We start from the raw sequence: 17,895 nt of genomic DNA on the forward strand, positions 1-17,895 counted from the left end.
GGGTGCAATTTGTTTTCTTTTAAAATGTAAATAGCTGATTAAACTCTTTTGCCCTGCATGAAAGTTGTCCACCCCCCACCAAGAGGTAGACTCACAATGGTGCCACAGATGGCTTAAAGGGAAAAGCAGGGTGTTTTATATATACTTATGAGACACCTCATAAAATATCTTCTCTAGGTGTAATGCAAATAAAAATAAATAAAAGCATGCTCTGATAAAACCACAATAATCTTGAAATGACCAGCATAAAGGCCTAAATACAAAACAGGCACAATAAAATAGTGCATACAGTGCAGAACAAAAACAGCTATCAGATACGTTCATATTTTACAACTATCAGCTGTACCACAGGGACTTAAAATTAGATCTTGAGAGGCCTGTGAAAACAGAAAAAATCTTAACCTGGGTGCCAGGCAGACCTCCCTAGGGAGAGATTCCAGAGCCAGGAGCCACCAACAATAAGGCCCTCTCTCTTTTTCATTTAGACTGTAGTAATGATTTTTTAAAAGCCAGTTCTCCCACTTTTCCAAAAAGGATTATTGTTTTTCTTACCCTCTTGAAAATTACAGTAAAAATAAGAATGGGCAAGTTCCCACGTGATAATATTTGCACATGGCTGAATTTTTCATTTATTGATGTCTACACTTTGTGAGCTGCCAGGACAGCCCAGGAAGCTAGCAGGAGAATAGGAGGCTAGAGAAAATCGGGTGGTGTGTGTTGTGCTTCTCAGATACTAGATTTGCTACCCGAGGTGATTGCCTCAGCTAACCTCATGAGCGGGCCGGCCCTATGAGCTGCTATTGTAGCCTCAAACAGAACAAAGAGGACTACGTTAAAAAGTCAGTAGAATTTGAAAAGCAATCACTTCTGCCTGCAAAATAAATGATTCACTATTTAGTAAGCTGCTACTTTCAAACTTCAACCACTTACCTGGTAACTTGTGTCCGAGTGCCAAAATCCAGAGATCTCATTGACTGCAAGACTTCAATACAGCCCATATACTAGAGTAAATATTGAGAGAGAGAGAAATCACAGCTGTTTAAAAATTATCTAGAAAAATAAAGAGAAAGAAGTTCCAATCAGAAAACATTCAAAAGATATATTCCTTAATTTAAAATGATAGCACAGGAATACATAACCCCATTCCAAAATCTCCCCGTTTATGATTATTTAGGGAATTTATATCCAGCCCTTCCACCTGAAGGAGCCTAGAGTAGCAAACACATTCAAAACAAGACAATAAAAAAGCATTCTAAAAGCAATTAAAACATTCTAAAAACAGTTTCAGTTAAAAATATAACCTTATCCAGTGATTTCAGGGTTGCCAAGAACAAGGTATTCCAGCCATCAAACTCCCGGGTAAATAAAAATGTTTTCTCATTTTTCCTGACCGTCAGAAGTGCATGTATTAGGGGAAAGTGTGCATAAAAATGAATTTATTGGTGAAAATAACATACAAAATGCATTATATTAAGGCAAATTGCTTACAAAAATGTGTACATTAGTCAAAACTGCATACAAAAATGTGCGTGCTAGGACAAATTCACACTAAAATTGTGATGCATATTCTTGAGAATTATATCTATCTATTTATCTATCTATGCTGCAGAAACGTGGAAAACTGAATTTATGGTTCGAAAAATGAGAAAGTGGGAGAACCAAAATTAGACCTGACTATTCCTAACGTTGACTAATGTATACATTTCTGTAAGCAATTTTTTTCCTTATCTAGTGTGTTTGTGTATGCTATTATTTTCTAAAATATTCATTCTTATGCACACTTTCCCCTAATATATGTATTTCTGAAAAGAAAAGGGGGGGAAGTCAGTTGGGAGAATTGTAGTGCAAAATCTGGATTCTGAAGGATGGCTGTGTTTCAGTTTCCATATGGACGGAGTCACCTTTAGATGCAAACAGAATCAGTGTTTCCATCCCTAATATGGCATCATATATAATGTAAAACCAAAGAAGTTGCAATGCATTTCATATAAGTAGACATCCTGCAATTAGCTCCCAAGTCTAAGATGTAGATTTTAAGGGGGGGAGGGGAGTATTTTTGATTCACACATTTGAAAAAATTCCCCTTGAGATCATATATCCATTAAACAACGTGTACGATCTATGCTATGAAAGGGAGGCAACAGTGTTTTTATATACGTGCTCTGTTTTCTGTTAAGAGCAGAAATCTTGCAAACTGGCGGGGCTGTGCTTCGCCATCCTTGATAAAGCCAAAGATTCGGAGGAGTAGGTGAGTCACAGTTTGAGATCATATGACTGTGAGTAAGATCACGCTGCACACATCTGTGTGGGAAGCTACGCTGAGCAAAAACTGCAAGGTTGGGGTGGGGAGGGTGTGAGAGAGAAGAGAAATCAATACCAGGGGTTTTGCCATAAATTATCCTGAGCAGAGTTAATCTTACCAGCATTTCACAAAAGCCAGTTTCATTTAAAAGCTTGAACGGGGATAATACATTAATAAAAGAGCTTCGCTTGGGATCTGGGTTTTTTTTAAAAAAAGCGTCAATGGGTGACTCCAGCTCCTGGGACTATCAATGGCAGTAGTTTTCAATAGGAAGGGAGTTGAGAAAAATGGGTAGAACTGGCTCCGGAAGGCAGCAAGGTGGGGCAAACACCAATGGCCCCGAGGAAGTCTGAGGGTCCTGTGGGAAATCCCAGAGACACTAGGTGACCTTTGCTTTGCTATCAGTCTTCACCAGACTGTTGCAGCACAGGGAAAGATGGGAAGCAGGGCCACCCCATTGGCTCTGCTGAGATGCCAGCTCTTTTTGTCCTCTCTTCTCCTCGGCTGTTCTTATAGGACCTTTGTAAATTTAAGAGCTGGTGATTGAGTTTGCTTGTTTTCTCTTCCCTTCCCATTCCCTTTTCCTTGTGTGTCGTGTCTTTTAGATTTTACGCCTGATTACTATAAGCCACTTTAGGAATGGCATTATTTATTCGTCCGTTCTTAACCCGAAACCGTTCTTAACCTGAGGCGCGCTTTCACTAATAGGGCCTTCCACTGCCGCCGCTGTGCGATTTCCTTCTCATCCTGGGGCAAAGTTCTCAACAACCCAAGGTACTACTTCCGGGTTAGTGGCGTTTGTAACCCGAAGTGTTTGTAACCCAAGATACCACTGTATTGAAATGAGTTAAAACAAATACAGTGGTACCTCGGTTTAAGTACACAATTGGTTCCGGAAGTCTGTACTTAACCTGAAGCGTACTTAACCTGAAGCGAACTTTCCCATTGAAAGTAATGGAAAGTGGATTAATCTGTTCCAGACGGTTCGCAGAGTACTTAACCTGAAGTGTACTTAACCTGAAGCGAACTTTCCCATTGAAAGTAATGGAAAGTGGATTAATCAATTCCAGATGGGTCCGTGGAGTACTTAAACTGAAAGTATTCAAACCGATGTGTACTTAAACTGAGGTATGACTGTACAATCAGAAGAATAGGTGGGCCTTAAAATTATTTCAGGTGTCAAAGGCCAGGGCAAAGAGGTATGGTATGTGTTCAGCATAGGATAAAAGCTATAAAATACAGCTTTTTTGGCTGAAGAGCAGCGTGAAAATGTTTTAAATAAATCAATAACAGTGGGAAAGAATGAATTTTACCTGTTGTTTTCCCTTGCCCCCATTCCTCCACTTCAAAAGGAGGGAGGTGTGAACCCAGTGCATTTTTTCTAAAAAAAAAAAGTTTAGGGGTACTCTCATTTTGACTCAAGAAAACCACCGTTTTATAGTTCACATCAGGGGAAATAAATACAGTAAATGGACAAAAACACAAAGATTCACAAAATGTTTAGGGGTATGTATACCCCTGTGTCCCCCCCAGAAAAAAGCACTGGACCAGAACACAGCATTAGTTAACAGATATTTTGGAGCCATGCACTGAAGTTGATGAAAAACAGAGGAGTTCTGGTTTTAAGTTAGAAAAGGAGGGGGTAGCCATTATTGTTTTCTCTAAACTAGGGGTGACACATTAGCTTAGTTTGGTGACAGGCATCAAATTCTAGGTTAGTAATTTGCATGGATAGTTCAGTTGGTAGAGCATGAGGCTCTCAGGGTCATGGGTTCGAGCCCCTATTGGGCAAAAATATTCCTGCATTTCAGGGGTTGGACTAGATGACCCCTGTGGTCCCTTCCAACTCTACAGTTCCATGATTCTATGGATCTACCGTATGTGTCATCATCACTTAATCTGATATGGCCACTTGCCATTATACAGATTTAGTTGTATGTCAAGGAAACAAACCTTGCACGGTCATTAAATTTTACAATTGTTACAGAACCAATTAAAAAATATCAAATCACACGAAACCATAGAAGAAAACCAGGATCACTATGTAATCCATAGAATTTCTATTAATCTTAGGACATGCTACTAAGTACCTGAACAAGAGATTCTGCTGTTCTAAACTTATTGGGATCTTTCAGTAGGAGCAGCAACTTATATTGAGAAGTTCATCATATTCCACAAAGCATGTTAACTGCATCCCGTTTGTGCTATGGTGGAGTAATTCAGCAAACCTTTTAATTTGTGAAGTTGCTTTATAATGTATAAAATCACTGGTCTGACTAGCCCAGTAATGTTGACTTTGACTCTTTCACCAGCTGCTTTTAGCTACAGATAACTTGGTCAGCCTGTGACTTTCTGCATTCAGAACATTTACTCTGCCTCTGAGCTATGACTCATCCTAGGGCTATATCTCTGAGGTCTGTAGTGCTGAGATTCTGCTGTATTCACCAGAGATAACAGGGCCGGCTTCAGGATCTTGAGAGTTTCTGAGCAAGAAACTATTAGGGGGACATATTAAAAAGCAAAGAGAAGACATGGCATGCAAACAGAGTGCACAGAGGAGCCCCCCGACAAATGACTAGGGCAAGCAAGCCAAGCCATATGGGCCAACATCTTTCTCCAAAATATAAGTGGGACCACGTCACACATTTAAAGCACATTCAGTGCACATTTAGAGCACACGGTTTCTCCTGAAGAATCCTGGGAAGTGTAGTTTGTTAAGGGTGCTAGGAATTGTAGCTCTGTGAGGGTGAAAGTACAACATCTCCCAGGTTTCTTTGGGGGAGGCCATGCGCTTTAAAACATGCATTGAATATGCCTTAACTCTCCAGTGTGGATTTTCCTTAAGGTCTGAAAAAGAGATAGAAGCACAAAATGGTGTAGGCATTTCAGCAGCTACATCCATGGGGGGAAAGTCACCTATACCTGCCACCACAAGACTCACTCACAGAGAGAAGCTCTTTCCACCTCCTCTGTTCAGAACAGATGGGGAAGGTGGGTGTCCAGTCCTGAAATCCAGTGAAATGTGAGCATGTTCAATGTGGGAGAGGTTTAAAAATGCTCTGTTTGCCATCATGTTGTATTTAAGTTTGGAAAACTGCAGATAAGAAAGGGTGTACAGTGGTACCTCAGTTTACGAACTTAATCTGTTCCAGAATTCCGTTCTTAAACCAAGACGCACTTTCCCTAATGAGGCCTCCCACAGCTGGTGCCCTTCCACCGTTCGGCTTCCGTTCGTAGACCGAGGTAAAATTCGCTAACCGGAACGCTACTTCCGGTTTTGCGGAGTTCTTATACCAAATAGTTCGTAAACAGGGCTGTTCTTAAACCAAGGTACCACTGTACGTCTTTAGGTTTGAGAAAGAATTGAGGGTTTGCATCCCTCTCCTTTTTTAGGTTTAAAAATGCTGTGTATGTGTGAACAGGCTGCTGGACTAGATGGGCCCTTGGCCTGTTTCCAGCAAGCTTTTCTAATGTGCTGGTAAGATGACCCAGTGCAAACAGGATCTGAGCGGGAACAGCAAACAGTATTCTTGTGCACTGTGATTTTTTTTGAGGAAATATCTATGTTTTGGAGAAACCATTGGAGACCCTGGAACAGCCATCCATCACATTGCTGACCCCTGCCAAACACCTTTGATCCAGCTGACCTCCTCAGTAGATCCCCGGTAGCTTCAAAGCGCTGGCGTCTACTGTATCATGCTAGTCCCTGGAAATTCCATGTCCTCCTATGACGCTTAACTGATCTATTTCCTCAGTGCACAGGCCACTTTGCCATTCAGTAAGGGACTCAGTAACGAATGCCAAAGAGCAAGCACATCTGGCAGGCTTCTTTGCCAGGTCAGTCACCCACGGGATGCCAAACCACAACTCATCAGGAGTAATTACAAAGGAAGCAGATGGAACAGCTGCAGCCCACTCTCTCTTTGTCCATTTCTTTGGTAAGGCTTGGAGTTGCAAGGGTCCTCAAGCAGACACCTGTGCTCTCAAGTGTACTGACAAACACATTTGGATATTATAATTAAATGTTTGCACCCAGCGCAGTGGATCTGAAAGAGAGGGAGAAGCTAAAAATATATTCCCCCAGCTCCTGAATCATAGATGAGTTTGAGAAACACTGAGTCACTTGAAGTTCATTTCCTCCCCATGAGAGTCTTGGGTGGATTGAAAGGCAAAAATATAGAACCACACTGAAGCCATGCAGGATTATGTCTGGGCCCAGACAGCGCCCCGAGGGGAGACTGCCTTGGACCCTTATGCATTCTGTCTTGAGCCAAGGTAAGATACCAATGAAAGCGAGGGGGGCAATGTCTTAGGAGCAATGCCACATTTGCATTACTGATGTCCACACACAAATTGTTTAGATTAAATGGAAGCAGCATGAACCTGGGTGCACAAGGAAGGACCTTTCTGTGTGTGTATGTGGCGGAGGGAGGGTCAGTTAATTTTCTTCTACCCCTTAAAAGTGATAGTATGTGACAAAGCAAGGATGGGGAGATGGCGGCCCTGCAGATGTTATTGCCTGCAGCTCCCATCATCCCTAGTTGTTGGCTATTTTGGCTGGGACTAAAGAGCACATCTGGAGGGTCACAGCTTCCCCATCCCTGCAACAGGGCATTTGTCTCCAAGAAGAAAATACCCTCCAACATTTTGCAGTTTAGACACAATTGTTAACCCCATTCTTTTCATTCTCTTTGGTATAATACAGTCTCATGTTCAACCCTTGGAACCATCTGCTCAAAGGCTCAGAGAGCAGGTGATGGGAGACACCTTTGCCTTTGTTTCTGGAGAGCTGCTGCCAGTCAGAGTAGACAGCACTGGGCTAGAGGAACAAACTGACCTTGGATAAGACAACTTCTTATGTACTACCCAACTCTGCACTGCTCCATATGATACATTGTGGGAAGTTCTTGTCTGCTGAATGCTACATAAGATTTACTCTGCCCTCCCCAGTTTTTAAAGCCAGGAGAGCCTTTGTTTCTTAGGTTAAATATATTGTTTGGGGGTGGGGAACATGATTTTGTCCTGCAATCTGTTGCCAACAGTTCAAAATGAGCCTCCCCGGTGAAATGTGAAATGCTAGGGTACACTATGACACATGTCATACATTTAAATATAATAATAATAATAATAATAATAATAATAATAATAATAATAATTTATTATTTATACCGCGCCCATCTGGCCGGGTTCCCACAGCCACTCTGGGCGGCTTCCAACAAAATATTAAAATACAGAATAAAAACACACATTTAAGGCACATAATGTTTGCCCCCCCCCCCCGAATCCTTGAAACTGTAATTTGTTAAAAGTGCTGGGAATCATAACTCTGTGCGGGGTAAACAGCAGTTCCTAGGATTCTTTGAGGGGAAAGTAAATTCTTTAAACATGTGCAGGCTTAAACATTCATTCATGTATGCATGTGTTTCCCTGTATGCATGTTAAGAGACACAAGCCCGCAAGCCACCCCGCAATGAGATTTAATTTCTAGAGCTCCAGGGGAGACCACCAGACCCTTAGGAAGGAAAACCCCACGGTTCATACAAGACATGGCGATAGAAGCGGAATCACAGGCTGCCAGATGAGCACATCAGTAGCCATCTGGCTGCCCTGGCAAATGTTCCAAGACACTGGCAAATCACACCAACGGAATTTTAAGAAGGTATTCACAAAAGGTCGAAGTGAGGCAATATCAGGACAGCAATTTATCAGGGATAGAAAGCAGGACACTGAAAGATAGGCTAGTGGGTTTTTTGGGGGGGGGCTCACACCAGTGGCACTACCATCAGGCCTTTCTTCCAAATCCTAGGAATTATTGTGTTACATCATTTCATAGCAGTTTAAGGTTCAAGGTGAAACCTTCCTTTGAAAGCTGAACCATGAGAGATCCCAGGAACTGTACTACTGAGTGTGGGTAGGCATACTAAGGCCCGGGGGCCGAATCCGGCCCAATCGCCTTCTAAATCTGGGCCATGGACGGTCCAGGAATCAGCCTGTTTTTACATGAGTAGAATGTGTCCTTTTATTTTATATGCATTTTGGGGTTATTTGTGTGGCATAGGAATTTGTTCTTTTATCTCCCCCCCCCAAAATATAGTCCAGCCCCCCACAAGGTCTGAGGGGCAGTGGACCGGCCCCCTGCTGAAAAAGTTTGCTGACCCCTGACTGATTGAGACTCCTCACCTTTGTTCCCATGGAACTGACTGAGCTTAATGAAAACACACAATTGGGCAAGTATCACCAGGAATGTCAGTGTCAGATTGGAGGGGAAGAGCTGTGAGTGCTTCTGGACCGTCGTTATTTTCAATCACATACCAGCAAATTCAGGTTGTGGAATTGTAGTTGACTGTCAAACCTTGGCCATCATTCTCCCCACACCCATATCAGACTTTTTGTGACAAGGAAAGTGACAGGAAAATGCATTGGACATTGGAAAATGCATTGCTTTGACCCAATGACATCTAATGTCCCCACAAACCATCAGAATGGATGGTTATTAAATAGCCAACATCAGCTAATCTTCCTTGCAAATAAAACAGGATGCTCAAGAGGTAGATCACCTGAAAAGCATCCCAAATCTCCCTGGCATTTTGGGTGTGAGTCCCCTCCCCATATTGAATCTCATGGCAGAGCAGAGACAAAAATATATTCAGCATAAGCCTACATACTCTAATTTTGGAAAGTGCCTTGTTTTGCACATACACTCATCCATCTGCAAAACAATATTTAAAAGTCTTTAGAGACTCTTCCCACCTCTACAGGGACGCAGGTGCCAAAATTCCTTCTACTGCCCAGTTGTTAAGATTACAAGAGCCCTGATCTCCAGGCCGTGTATGTAGCCTTTCCAACTGAGCAGTTCTGATCTTAGGCAGAACCTAAACCCAGAGAAATCTACAACTCCCTCTCCAATGCTGCTTTGAACCCCCTTTAGGTGTTTATGCCTAGCTGGAAAGTGTGCTTGCACTCTGATCATGCTTCTTGTTGGCCTGGACGGAGGACGGAGAGGATACACAAGTGTGTGTAGAAACAAACCTACTCTACCCAAAGGTGAAATTCAAACTCAGTGTTCCCTTCACTTTTGCCTCTGGCCCTGCCCATCACCAGCATATGGACCCCAGAAGGTTGTCTATAAGGGAATGTGGCCCTCGGGCTGATAGCTCAGTTGGTTAAAGCATGGTGCTGATAACACCAAGGTTGCAGGTTCGATCCCCATATGGGACAGCGGCATATTCCTGCATTGCGGGGGGCTGGACTAGATGATCCTCAGGGTCCCTTCTGTCTTTATGATTCTATGCATTCTATGCATTTACCCAGGCTAAGTTGTTTACGGAAGTTTTAAATGTCTGATGTTTCATCGTGTTTTTAATATTCTGTTGGGAGCCGCCCAAAGTGGCTGGGGAAACTCAGCCAGATGGGCAGGGTATAAAATCTCACTCTGCCTAAATGCAGGGCTGTCGCTGTTCCCTGCATAACTTTTAAATTCAAATGCCCATAATTCACCGTAATATGGGAAAGGGCCATAGTCCGGCAGTAGAGTTCCTTCTTTGTGCACAGGAGATCCCAGGTTCAATCCCTGGCATCTCCAGGTAGGCCTGGGAGAGATCCCCTGCCTAAAACACTGGAGAACTGCTGCCAGTCAGTGTAGACTGTACTGAGCTAGATGGACCAACAGCCTGACTTGTGTAGAAGGCAGCTTCTTACTGTTAATCAGCTGCAATTTGATGCACTTTTTTATTAAAAAAAAAACCCCAGCTTGAATATTCTGCCAAAATCCATATTGGGTTGAAAGCAAGCATAGGCAGAAGGTGGGCAAGCAAGGCAGAGGTGGGGAGTGGAAAATGTGGTTCTCAAGAAACCACTGGTGCAGCAAAGGCTTTGCTCTGCCAGGAACTGAAAGAGAAGAAAACAGGGTATGCAAATAAGACTAGCTGGCCTACCAGGTGCAATTATTTGATGGGGAATTCCACCACCAAATGGTCTGATTCCGTGTAAGGCAGCTTTCTGTGTTCCTAACTATGATAATTCCTTCTCAGTCTCCATTGCATCCTCTGCATATTATCCAGCGGTGCTTTTTTGAGATGGCCTGGTGTCTTGTTATGTGCTCTCTGAACCCCACAGTGATGTGTTTGTGAGGCACTGTGAGATACTCGGGCTCCGCTATTGCTGCAGTTGAATCTGGCGAGGTGTCTGGAGGACTGTCTTGCCCACTTTTGTTGCATGAGTTTTGGCCCGAGGATGTGGACAAGGAGGTGGGTGGTCAGGTCCAAGCAGACATTTGTCTATGCAAAGCATGTGCTCCATCCCTCCCTCATGCAGCCATTCCTCAGCACTAAGCTGAAGACAATTCAATTCAGAGCACAATTCAAAGTGTTGGTGCTGACCTTTAAAGCCCTAAACGGCCTCGGTCCAGTATACCTGAAGGAGCGTCTCCACCCCCATCGTTCTGCCCGGACACTGAGGTCCAGCGCCAAGGGCCTTCTGGCGGTTCCCTCGCTACGAGAAGCCAAGTTACAGGGAACCAGGCAGAGGGCCTTCTTGGTAGTGGCACCCACCCTGTGGAATGCCCTCCCACCAGAGGTCAGAGAGAGCAACAATTACCAGACCTTTAGAAGGCATCTCAAGGCAACCCTGTTTAGGGAAGCTTTTAATGTTTGATGGATTTCTGTATTTTAATATTTTGTTGGAAGCCGCCCAGAGTGGCTGGGGGAACCCAGCCAGATAATAATAATAATAATAATAATAATAATAATAATAATAATAATAATAATAATTTATTATTTATACCCCACCCATCTGGCTGGGTTTCCCCAGCCACTCTGGGTGGCTTCCAACAGAAAAATAAAACACAATAATCTATTAAACATTGAAAGCCTCCCTGAACAGGGCTGCCTTCAGATGTCTTCTAAAAGTATGGTAGTTGTTTTCCTCTTTGACATCTGTTGGGAGGGCGTTCCACAGGGCAGGCGCCACCACCGAGAAGGCCCTCTGCCTAGTTCCGGGGTATAAATAATAAATTATTATTATTATTATTATTATTATTATTATTATTATTATTATTATTATTATGATGCAGAGTTGTTTTAAGGATTGCTGCAATAATATATGTGAAGAATGTGTTCGAAGTTCTTTTATGGATAGTTTTATTACCCAAAAATACAAAAGAGCATGGGGGGGGGGAGAAATACAAAAAAAGAGAGGAAAATACTAGAATGGCATCTAATAATTATAAAAGTAACAAAAAAATATTACTTTTTTCTCACATAACTCATGCCTTTCCCAGGGAAACACTGATTTCTATCTGTGAAATCCCTAACTATTCCGTGATGCATTTGATCACCAAGCACCTGCCACTTTGTGTTTCCTTATACTTCTGCTTTTTTCACCTTCATTAGTTTAATTATCCCCAGATGCTGCCACAACTTTCTAATCAGTTCTATTTAAGTTGGTTTTCTGCAGCGTTAAATTCTAAGCATTATTATGCTCCCAGAGCAGAGAGCTGCCTCAAAATTAACCTCTCTGATATGAGAGACTGAGAACGAACATATTAAGGCATCACTTTCTATCCCATCAACAGACGCTCGATCTTCTTCTTGGTGTGCACTCACTTTAAAGGAAAAAAATATGTAGTTTTGTACGTTTCCTCTCTCTTCCTCCATAACACACACACACAAACACGTAAATGCAGAAAATCTGCCTCAAAAGCAGAATAGGCTAACAGAATTCACTATGCTATTGGTGTTATTGCCTCAAGTTATAGCCAAACAATAAACTGGGAAATATTCTCTCCAAACCTCTTATTATCAGCTTTCCCATTTACTTCTGCAACCACAATGGAAGTTGGGCACCTTGATCAAGCTAGGTCAATCCAGGAGAGGAAATATTCATTCCGAAGTGGAGCTTCAGCAGGTTGCCCACCTGAATGGGTGCTCACATGCACACAATGTTGATGCACCCAAAAAGCTTTTGTGTACCCTATCCACACTTGTCAAACAGACAGATAACACTGTCAGCTCTGATCAGCAGCAAACACCTGTTAAGGGGCCAGGAATTCATGCCAAGTACCCCTGTCCCGCTGTAACAGGTGCTCAGTGCTATCAAAGCTGACAGTTTGGGCCAGCTGTTCAGCAAGGGAGCTCTCCCCTACCATGGAAGGCATGCAGCGGAAGGCAATCCATGAAGATCTCTGGATTGGGGCCAATATGTTGTGTGGAATCCATTTTCCAGTCTGATTTTTTTTCCCTTTTAAGTCAGATGGGCAGGCTTTGCTCAGGATCTAACTCTCCCCCATCAAGGGAGGAACCTATTGCCAGGTCAGGATTAGCTAATCTGGGCACTGTGTTTCCTTTAAAGAAAATCCCAGTGATGTGCATTTTGAGGCACAGCAGAAAATGCAAAGCTCTGTAGGCTAGTCAGCAGAATTCGGCCCAGTGGCATATCTTGTTGTCTTAACCTGATTTGTATTCAGAAGCCAAAACAGACCTAGCTCCCTATACTGCACTACAATATTTTCCCCTAAAAGCTGTTTCAAGAGTATTCCTGCTTTACAAAATGATGAAGATATTGAATCTTTAAGGCTGCAGTCCTGTACCCACTTACCTGCAAGTAAGCCCCACTGAATTCAGAGGCACTCCACTTCTGAGTAGACGTGCATAGGGTTGTACTGTTAAATACTGACAGGACCAGGGCTGCCCCCCCAAAAGTCTGAGCTCAGCAGAGAGATCTAAAGCCGGACCTCGAAAATCCAAACCCAGTCCTGCTAAAACTGAATCTTGCTCTGCTACAAATAAAATAAAGCAGAATGAAATGGGGGCTAAGAACCTAAAGTGAAAACATGTTCAAATGTGTGATAGTCCCAATAGCATTCAGTGGTTTTTGTGGCAATCACAGAGGGTGAAGAGGAGACAAAACAGCATCTTCACAACAAAAAGGCTTGCAATGAGGTTGATGCTGCTTGGGAACACGGTGCAGGCATCCTTCCTTGTCAGCCCAAACTTCCTGCTAGACTGATGGCGACATAGAATCATAGAGTTTTAAGGGACCCTGAGGATCATCTACAAACCCCCTGCAATGCAAGAATATGATATGTGGATGTTCATTACTGACCTGCAGGGAATGGACCAGCTGACCCTTGGAGTCCCTTCCAACTCTACAATTCTATGATTCTAAGGGGGCCTACTAGGAACAGAAAGGGAAAGGCTATACCTTGGGTGGAAAACTTCTGTATTGGATGCAGAAGGTCACCAGTTCAATCCCTGACACCCTCAGGTTGGGCTGGGAAAATACTCCTGTCTGGAATTCTAAAGAGCCACTGGCATTACATGCAAACAATTCTACTAAGCTCAATGGACCAATGGTCCAACTCAGTAAGGCAGCTCCCTATGCTCGTGAATATGCCTGCTTTTTGTCGCTAGCTGGGGGTCTGCAAGAACATAAGGGTTGCAGAGCGCATGGAAGGACATCACACATCAACATTTTGCTCAGCACGTCGCAAGCTGTGCAGCCATCAGCTGCATAACATGCCCAAGCTGTCCCGAATGCATTTTATACAAAAAGATGGAATGTAACCCAACTGCATGGTAAACACAGGGATGACAATACAAATCATTTGATCTTTAGGTATTTGCCATGAAACTGACTTGAAAAAATAAAAATGGAAGCTTGTACATCTTTGACCATACAAGCCTGCACAACTGGGACAGTTGTTCTGGGGCATATGTTTTGTTTTGTAATTTTCATTTATTCTAGGCAGGGAAAAGATACTGGGAGATCTGAGCTGAGGGCTTCATCTTCTGGGTTAATGATAAAATGTTGGATATGCCAGTTCTCTGGCAGTCCGAGAAACACAGTGATTCTTAAGCTGTGGGTCCCGATCTGCTCCTAAGCAGGCTGGACAATCAGGATATTGCCTCCTTATTTCCCTTATTTCAATGCCATTTTTCTTTCAGAAGGAAGCGACCCTCTTACTCCATCCTTAGCTTCATGTATAATACCATCCTTAAATTTTATTTAAATATATAGGGTTCTAATCAGTCTTACTCATACTCAAAGTAGGCATGTCTACTTCCAATGGGCCTACTCAGAGTAAAACCTAGTTGCCTAATACCCATGTTATTTGCCTCCTGCCCCCCCGCAAAAACGATAAATGTGGATTAGAAATATCCAAACAGGGGAACACGCTACGTTCTCTATTAAAATTGAAAATTAAATACAAACTTTCTCAGTCCCAAGCATTTTACATGATATTCCTGTTTAGTGTTATAAAGGGGGAAAGTAGGGCTCGCAAGGTAGAGATAGTTACAGGTAGGTAGTTTACAAGTGGGTCCAGTAAAGTCAATTTACAGCTTGGTTCCACTTCAAAATGTTTGAGAAGTCCTGGACTCATGAGTCATTTTCGAACAACAGCTTTTCTATGACCCCCTCTGCAATCTTCTTCCTCCCTCCCTTATGCTGGGTATAAGGAAACTGTGGCCCTACAGATGTTGTTGAACTCCATCTCCCATTAGCCTTAGGCAGCTTGGCCAAAGGTCAGGGATGATGGGAGTTGAAGTCCAAAACATCTAGTGGAGCACAAGCTCCCCCCATCCCTGCTTATGCCCCTCTTCCCAGGAAACCCTTTTAGCTATGGCTGAGTGTCCAGTAGTTGTAGTGTTGTAGATTTTGGGGGTTTCCTCTGGCACTCCTCCAAGTGGCTCCACATCCGTATCCACAAATTTATTCTCTTCTTCTGGGCTGAGCCCATACCACTATGCAGAATGGAGGTCAAGTCAGATGACAGGTTGATCTAGTGTGCACCAGGAACACCTTGTACTATGTCTTAAAATCAGCAAACCTCAGAGCACTCACGGCTTAGGTCGTCATGCATCATTACCTTGAGACTGTTTTCTCACATGACACACCGTTTGTCACATTTCCACGCACATCTCAAATATAAAACATACATAAAATGTTCACACTATACCTTTAAAGCACATTCTTTCCTCCCCTCAAAGAAATTTGGGCACTGTTGTTGTTGTTTTTAACCACACACCGTCGTAATTCCCAGCAGCCCTTAAGAAACTACAGTGCCCCAGTCTTATCTGAAAGACAATGTGCTTTGCACATGCTGTGTAGCGTGTACGCAGCTGAGACATATGCATACCTGATTTAAAAATAACTCTAGTCTGCTTCCCTACATGTGAGTACACACAGCCCAAAAGGGAGTTCAGAATTTCTTTTACCACCATATGAGAGAAAAAATGTTTTCAGTGTTGCATGGTTCTCTGCCTAGCTTTTCTGTTGCAATCCAACCTAGACCTTTAAGACGAGGTGGGTTATATACTGGCACAGGATAAAAGCTACCCAGTGAGCCATAAACTAGGAAATCCTGAAATCAAATATCACTAACTCACATCACAAAATGGTCTTAAAGAAGCTACCTAGTGAGCCTCATCTGCAGCATGAGGATAATAATACTGGCATTTTGTCTTGTTTTGCACAGCTGCAAGGATTGGGATCATTTTAACTGAAGTGCTTTCAATGCTCTTTAGCACCCCACATAATTCCCAAGTTGGTCTTGCTGTTAAATTCTTAATAGCAGGTAATCTACCATGTCAAAAACTAGGGGGGGAAAGAGACATTTTAAGAAGCAACTTACTTGGACGGTGTATGATATCCCCGTCTCCAAACTGGATTCACCCTTCTGCCTAAGGTCTTTTTCCTGTTTAGATATGAAAGCTGATTCTTCAGAACCAGACAAGAAACTGTCCTCTTGGATATTTGTTTTGGCCTTTGTTGGCCTGTCTGGGTTTCCCCGGGAATAAGAAGCAGTCAGGCAGCTGGTTAAATTGATTTCTGGCAAGGTTGGGCTGCTCGGGACGGTTTGGCATTCTGTGAGCTTAATTCTTGGAACCTCCTTAGTCCGTAGGCAGAAGTTCTTGAAGCTTGGTAGGGTGGAAGGGTTGGCCACCTTGATATTAGCAATCCGAGGGATCAAGGTGCACAGAGCGACAGAGCTGTCCGGCGTCCCTATGGTGACATCTTCAATGGGCATGTTAGGCGTCGAGGAATGAGAAGACGAAGAGCCTTTAAGGTGCAAAGGACGGCTCTGCACATCTTCCTCCAGTGATGTGAGGGATTCATTTTTAAAACGACTGTACTTAGCCCTGTGAAGCATTCCTAGGTCTCTCAACAGTCCTACATATAGTATGTGTCCGCCGAGGCTGTGTGGAATGCGTTCTCTCATAGCCTTCAAAGTTCTGCAACCGGGTTCTCTTTCCCTACCCCACCCTTCTCTAAATCGGCCGCCTTTTTATAAATAAGAGAAAGAAATATGGAATTAGGCAAACCAGAACTATTTTGAAAAGAAAGAAGAAAAGAGCAGATTTGGTTGTCACTGGTGTCCTCGTCAGGTTCCCAAGTGACTTCTTCCTTTTAATAAACTGAGCCTCGCTCTGTCTGGACATATGGCTATTTGGAATTAAATCTGAATTAAATTTACACACACACATGCATGCAGATAAACCAGAGAAAGCTACAACTGTTTATTCTGAAGAGCTCTGCTTTGACCTCTCACTACCATAGCCCCATTTTAGCAATAGTCAAACCCTGGCTGCAATTAATTTTATCTAAATATATTCAAAATGAGAAAGCAAAACACTATTTCATACCAAAACAGCACAAGAGAGTTTAAATTTCTACCTTTCCTAGAACAGCAGCATTGAAAGGAGATTGTTCATTAGCATATTAATGCTGAATTTCTCTGTCGGGAAAAAAATGCAATTTTAAAAATTCTTAATTCACAGAAATGTAGGTGAAAAGATCCCATGTTAAATAATTCTGCAGATGAAACTCAGTTTCTCTCAGTAAAACCCTGGTAATTCTTGAAATATCCTTTAGCACCACAATAAGCAAAATACTCCTCGTAGATTTATGATCCGGCACAATTGGACTTCAGATTCATCATCAGTCAGTGGAAACATTACAGTGAAGCATCTCCAGCAGCCTTTCGAGTCATCCGTAGGTTTTCCTCAGTAGCCAGGTCATGGTAGCTTATTTGTATGGAAGATTAAAAGAAAGAGAATGTTGCAGTTTTTATGAATGAAGTTTTCTGAATGAATTTCCCTGTGTGCAAGCGAAATAAATCTGTGAATGAAGCTGAGAATGGCTGTAACTGACTGACAGTCCCAGGGGTGTTTAATTTTCAGCCAATCAGGAGAAAGCTCAGTGACTCATGCACCATAAATACACTAAACTAGTAGCCATGCAGAATGTGACTTTTAGTGATGGGGGGAATTCTTAATGTTCTGGTAGGCAGTGAATGGATGAAGACATCAATAATTACACTGCCAATGTGTGCAATTCATTTTTTTTCCTGTTGAGAAGAAACGTGTGTGTGTATGTGCTGTTATTTCTGCAATGCAGCATGAGAAGGCTAGTAGAGAAAGAAACAAGCAAACATCTTTTCCAACCAGTGTTAGTTCATATGGTATAAAATTGGGGGGGGGGAGAGAGATAGTGATGTACCATTTTTAGAAGCAGAGTTCCTTTTTGTTGACTCTCGGTTCAATATCTAATGACACTTCCTGTGCCTATCAAATTTACTCTGAAGACATGAGAAA

The 17,895-nt window shown here is 42.7% G+C and overlaps 1 protein-coding gene across 1 annotated transcript in view; it reads right to left on the reverse strand.

Moving 5' to 3' along the window:
• The window catches only part of SHC4 (SHC adaptor protein 4), a 54,192-nt gene extending 36,542 nt beyond the window's left edge, over positions 1-17,650 (reverse strand). Inside the window, exons 1-2 of the mRNA XM_035131330.2 lie at positions 15,933-17,650; positions 931-1,001 (exon numbers count right to left, since the gene is read on the reverse strand). Of these exons, the coding sequence (XP_034987221.2) occupies positions 931-1,001; positions 15,933-16,520 (659 nt within the window). The 5' untranslated portion in view covers positions 16,521-17,650. The remainder of the gene's footprint in view (positions 1-930; positions 1,002-15,932) is intronic.
• Positions 17,651-17,895: the final 245 nt, after the last annotated feature.

Source organism: Zootoca vivipara, chromosome 14 (assembly GCF_963506605.1).
Source record: "Zootoca vivipara chromosome 14, rZooViv1.1, whole genome shotgun sequence".
Classification (NCBI taxonomy): Eukaryota; Metazoa; Chordata; class Lepidosauria; order Squamata; family Lacertidae; genus Zootoca; species Zootoca vivipara.